At 41.9% G+C, this 6,137-nt stretch overlaps 1 protein-coding gene across 1 annotated transcript; it reads left to right on the top strand.

Annotated features, from left to right (window-relative positions):
- Positions 1-2,417: 2,417 nt before the first annotated feature.
- GPR61 (G protein-coupled receptor 61) lies at positions 2,418-4,710 on the top strand. Its single transcript, XM_030221892.1, has 2 exons — positions 2,418-2,516; positions 2,779-4,710. Exon 2 carries the CDS (start codon positions 2,833-2,835, stop codon positions 4,195-4,197), a length of 1,365 nt encoding a protein of 454 aa, XP_030077752.1. The 5' UTR covers positions 2,418-2,516; positions 2,779-2,832; the 3' UTR covers positions 4,198-4,710.
- The last annotated feature ends 1,427 nt before the right edge of the window (positions 4,711-6,137 follow it).

Below are 6,137 nucleotides of genomic sequence, written 5' to 3'. Positions count from 1 at the left end.
AAACCAGTACTTTGGTTAATTACATACAATTTAATACAACCCGCACACAATTCTATGCTTCGTCACTCAATATGTACAACCCTTGTTCAACTAGCAGTAACCCCGTGGCTAAGTTGGTATCTGCTTTCTTCCTTGGCCCCTGAGAGCTGTGTGCGACAGGTATGGAGGTATGAGCAGCAAGACTAAGAGGAGGCTTTGTGTTGGGCAAAGAGTTGTGGGCCACACTTAGGGTGGTTGATAAGGACCACCACGGGCCTCTGGGCCTTGCAATGAAAAACACTGATTTAGAGCATTTTTGTTGCTGCTGTTTTACTCTTTGACATGCTTTATAGATCTGATTTTATGTATTACCGTTTGACTAACACCTGCTGATGTTCGTTCCCCAGTGAATCACTTTTCCCTTGGATGTTCGTTTCTTTGCAGTCCCAATGGTCCTACAAATATTTATCTTCTGCCCATCTTATTTGCTCCCTGTACTTTCATCTGCAGGTATCACTCTGATTCCTGTAGCCCCAGCAAGTGCCCCCTTTTCTGCCTCTTATCCATCTCTGTTTCCCCGAGTTCCCGTGCTTCTCCCCAGTCCCTCAGCTTCCTAGTATCATTTACCCTATGGACCGTTGCTAGACTTTTGAGCACTAACAGGCAGATTGTTTTATATTTATAGATGTTTTTAATCTTTTTGTAGACTTAAATGTCTTGCCTTTGAACAATGTTTTCTGGGAAGATGGTGCACATAGTTGTATAATAAAAAGAAACTAGCAAAAGAAGAGAGAATAAATTTAGGGGGATACTTTGCACAGGTTTATAGGTGTGAATGGTGCAAGGCATTCTAAGCGGTGATTTCAGAAAAGCCATTATTTACCCTCACTTTTCAAATGGACATGTTGTGGGTACAGTATGGTGGGCCTGAAAAACATGCACATATTTCCCTGTTTGCAAAGGAAATACTTGTAAACTTCATAAAATCTAGACAGTGGCTTTTACACTCTCTCCAATGAACACGTCATCTAACTACTTGATAGGATCAGTTGGGTAGAATGGAGATGGAAAGGGCTCAATTGGACTTTTTTTTTTTAAGGAAAATAAACTATTTAAGAAAAATTAATACCTCATAAATTTGTAACAGCATAAATTTTGTTGTATAAAAAGAGGGGTAGCCTAAGCCAGATCAACTTGTGAGGATCCTAGCTCTCAGAACCTCTCCTGGAGACCTCTTGCCTCTGGAACTTTCTGATCTACTCTGCTCTAGGGTATTTAACCACCTCCCAGCCTTAGCCCCACCTCTCTGACATAGGTTTAGCGCCACCTGCTGTAAGTTGGCTAAACTTCAACCTCAGAGAGGGAGTGTTCCTAGGGACATCATTTCTATAGTGCTAATAGACGTACGCAGCACTGTACACATTATATGCAAGTACTTTCTCTGTCCCTAGAGGGCTCACAATCTAAGTTTTTTTTTGTACCTGGGGCAATGGAGGGTTACGTGACTTGCCCAAGGTCAGAAGTAGCTGTAGGAGGAATCAAAACCAGATCACCAGGATCAAAGCACACTGCACAAACCATTAGGCCACTTCTCCACTCACTCCTTCACAGAGACATAAACTCAACATGACCGTATTTCGGTAGATACCTGCATCAGAGATATCAATGTATTTCCTCAATATCTTAGCTCAGTGAGGATGAAATTCACAAAGTATTATGCTAACACTGCACCGCAGTTACAATACTTGGCCCAAAGAGAAAGGCGTCTGCCACAGCCATATCCCTGATGCAGGCATCGCCATACCGCTGGTGTTCCTGACACATTTGTATCCAACTCCTTCTTTGGTATTTTTGAAATTATCCCCATAACTTTGCAGTAAGTCCTTTACTAAAACATTTACCCTGTGTTTTTGGGTGACTGTAATGAATGGTTTGAATGGGAGTGTCGTTAGAGTTATCCTGGATAGCAGGGAGAAAGGAGCCGTCATAGAAAAGTTGCCCACATTTATTTGCTCCTTGTATGTGTTAGTATAGATACTAGCTGTACACTTACCTGTGAAAAGTGTCAGCAGGGCACAGAAGCGCTATTCTGTAATAGCGCATGTAAGTAGCGTAGGCATGGACGCACAGGGTTATATATACATGGGTGGAACATGGGCTGGACATGGAAGGAGCTCCAACATACGCACATCTTTGCCGCATTTATGTGACCATGGTTATACCAGCTCTATTGGTTGTGTAACTGTGGCACATAAATATATGGAGGATCAATACTGGGCTATGCTACCATTCTGTAATTACAGAATACGGCTCCCACTGTGTGTTCTCAGGGCACCTAAATGGAGGTGCCTAGTTGTAGAATTGTCTCCTATGTGTCTCACTTGTAAGTTTGGAGATATGATTCATTTTACACTCTTTCACATTTTCAGGTTTGAAATCTACCTGAAGAGGAGCTGAGATCTGATTCTCGAAATAAAGTGCTCAGCAAGGGAATAACATACTCATTCTACATAGGAAGTGTCATAAGCAACTGCCAAGTATGTATGCACCCCCACTGTCTTTCCTGAACTCCCAGGGTCATAAGCTTCTAAGCGCAATACTTGAGACAAAAGTAATTGGGATAATGACAAACTCTTTAGAACAAGAATTTGAAGAGTAACCTCAAAACAGAATGCAAAATGCCTTGAGAAACTGGTTGCAGATGACCTTCCATGGAGGTAGCAGAAGATTAACTCTTTCTGCCCTTTGATACATCTCAGTCTGAAATTCTCTCTATAACTTGTTTTTGCTTTGGAATAGGATGGATCATGGGCCTGTGATGAGACACATTGTGAGGTTCTCTTTTGAATATTCATGGAGCCTTCACTTCCCACTCAAAGGACATGGAATTCTTCTAGACCTGAAAACCTCTATCAAACAGCTCAGAATTCTATAAATCCGACTTCTAGTTTGGGCTCTGGGACCAGGGATGTGGCCTCAGAGTCAGTTGGACTTTTTTTCATGCTCTTGGTTGACCTGCTTGCCATTGCTGGAAATGTGGCAGTAATGGCAGTGATCATCAAAACTCCAGCACTAAGGAAATTTGTCTTTGTTTTTCACCTTTGTTTGGTGGACCTCCTTGCAGCTTTGACTTTAATGCCATTAGCAATGTTATCCAGTTCTTCTCTTTTCAATGATATTATCTTTGGGGAAGCCATGTGTCGGGTCTATCTCTTCCTCAGCATTTGTTTCATAAGTATGTCCATCCTGTCAATCTCTGCCATTAACATAGAACGATATTACTATGTAGTTCACCCCATGAGATATGAGGTGAAGATGACTGTTGGCTTAGTGATATCTGTTTTGGTTGGTGTTTGGATCAAAGCAGTCATCATGTCTATCATTCCAATTTTGGGCTGGAGCACCAAACAACTCACAAGTTCTTCTGGTTACAGTAATCGCCATTGCTCTCTACAGTGGAGCAGCACCTTCTACAGGAAGATATTCATAGTCTTTTTTGTAATCTTCTATTTTTTGTTGCCTGTCTTAATCATATTTGTGGTGTACTGCAGCATGTTCAAAGTTGCCAGGGTAGCTGCCATGCACCATGGGCCACTCCCAACATGGATGGATACACCACGTCGGAGGTCACAGTCTCTCAGTAGCAGGTCCACAATGGTCACCAGTTCTGGAGCACCAAGAACCACTCCACAGAGAGTATTTGGAGGTGGAAAAGCTGCTATTATCCTGATAGCTGTAGGAGGACAATTTCTTTTCTGTTGGATGCCATATTTTTCCTTTCACCTCTACTCAGCACTGAGTTCCCAGTCATTTCCTGGGGGTCAGATAGAGAAGGTGGTGACTTGGATTGGGTATTTTTGCTTTACTTCCAATCCTTTCTTTTATGGGTGTCTGAATCGCCAGATCAGAGGAGAGCTTAGCAAACACCTCAGTTGTTTCTTCAAACAATCTCTGCAGGAGGACATGAATTTACCTAGCCGGGATGGTTCCATTGAGGAAAACTTCTTACAATTCCTTCAAGGCACTGGATGCAATATTGAGGCAAGAAACATTAATGCCAACTCTAGTCCTAAATTGGAAGAGCCCACCATTGACTTTCGGATCCCAGGACAGATTGCAGAGGAAACCTCAGAATTCCTGGACCACCATACACAGAGTGACATTACTGCATCTGACAATTACATAAGAACGATACACTTACCAAAAAATGAGCCCTAGTAATCCTTGTACATGACAATCTCATTAGACTCACGTGTGAAACAATGCAGATCCCATTCAAGCTTCAGCATTTGCTTATGCTGATCTCATTATTTTATTTGTTTAATTTGCTCTTTTATTTTGGTTTTGGAGTCTTTAGAAGATGAAATCATGAAATGTTCACTAGATCCAGGAATAGTGTCAGGATTTAAGCATCATATTTCTCTCTGGCTGTATTTTGATTTAAATATGTCAGGATGAATGATTTGACAGTAGAGTGTAGTATAAAGTGGAAAGTCTACCGAGGGCTTACAGAGCAGAAAGTAGAGTCACAGAGATCCCAGAGTGCCATGCATGCCCTGTCTCTGCTGTCTGTGGGGCTGATGCAGAAAGCTAGTGCAGATGATAGCGCACATTTAGCGCGACGTCTACAAACAAGTTCTGGGCATATGATGCAGAAAAGGGTTTTGTGTAGATGTTAACCCTGCACAAAACCTTGCATTAGACACCAGCGCACAGCATATTAAAATGAATGATAATTATAGGCTACTAGCAATTCAGCCCTAATGCACAGACCTACGCATGAGACTTTAAGGCAAACACAACAAAGAACTTGAACACCAGGGTTAGCTGCCATAGGAATTTAATGCCAGTTTCTTCTTTTTGCTGTGAGTATAACAAAACCCGCCACTTTTAAGACAGAATGGGAGGTGGCGATTCTGCACACAGGTCTCAGTGGAAAACAATTGTGTTGCATATACTGGAATGTTGTTCTGCGCATAAATGTCGGCATTACAAAACTTTTATGTGCAGGAAATGTTTTTGATGCCAACATTCCAGCACGTGTACAGATGTGTGCCAACACTTTCATTTTAGTCAGACATGCGCACAGTTCTAGCTGCCCTCATGCCTTGTGCGCATGTGTCCTGATGAGCACACAAGTTCCACATGTTTCAGATTTGCATATGATTAGCTTACTGCATTGGCGAGCAAAACTTAAGTGTTATGTTCACATTTGAAACCGTGTGCTCTGCCATTAGTACGCAACACAGAGTAAAGGGTGACTCATGACTCTCAAGACAGGGGTGACAGATGAAAAATTCTTTATTGAGAGTTGTGAGTCACCTTTTACTCTGTGTTGCACCTTGTTTCTCTACAGACATTTCTTCCTGTTTTCCTGTGGACTCAGCCATGAATGCACAACCTTCTGCATCGCCCCTTTGTCCTTTCTTCTTGGCTCTTATGATTATACCTTAGAACCGTGCATTTTCCCTTACAGCTCCTTGCATACCCTTCAAATTTCTATTTTGAACAGGTATAGCAACATTTTTCTGGGTCCTGATTATGAATGGAAGAACACTAAGTACCAGTTTATTCATCCTTCAGTATGTACAAGACCCAGCTAGGTGTCCTCAACACAGGTGGTGTTTCGGCATAACAGCCTTCATCAGGAGAACACTGCTGAATTTCCGTATGAACATAAATTCCTTGCAGGCAAAAGAGTGGTACTAATGCTCCACTGTTTGAATTGCCAGCTTTCCTGCAAAGCCAGCATTACTGGTGATATTAGTATTTTCTCCTGATGAAGGCTGTTATGCTGAAACACCTAGCTGGGACGTGTACATATTGGAAGACAAATAAACTACCTTTGATTTACATCATCCTGGTACTGAGTGTTCTTCCACTTTCTCATGTTTTTCTTATTGGACCTATTTGTGGAAGCTTTTGGTTTTTTGCAGTTTGGAACTTCCTGATTATGAGTCTCTTTATTCTAATTTTGACCGGTTTCCAAACGATGGATCTGTAAGCTGAACAAGTTCTAGAAATGGCATTAGAAAACTCATGTCAGATCTGAGTCAGAAAATTAATGAATGTCCTTGTTGCTCCTCTCAGCAGTCACAGATACCTTTGCCTGTCTATCTGCTGCTCTCCTCCTCAGTATTCCACACCTAGCCCTCTGC

This window comes from Microcaecilia unicolor, chromosome 12 (genome assembly GCF_901765095.1).
Source record: "Microcaecilia unicolor chromosome 12, aMicUni1.1, whole genome shotgun sequence".
NCBI lineage: Eukaryota > Metazoa > Chordata > Amphibia > Gymnophiona > Siphonopidae > Microcaecilia > Microcaecilia unicolor.
Note: the sequence above shows the minus strand (reverse complement) of the source record. Positions and strands in the feature narration are given on the sequence as shown.

Excerpts from the sequence above, each read along its gene's own strand:
- GPR61 (XM_030221892.1), top strand. The coding sequence starts at position 2,833 with ATGGAGCCTTCACTTCCCACTCAAAGGACATGGAATTCTTCTAGACCT.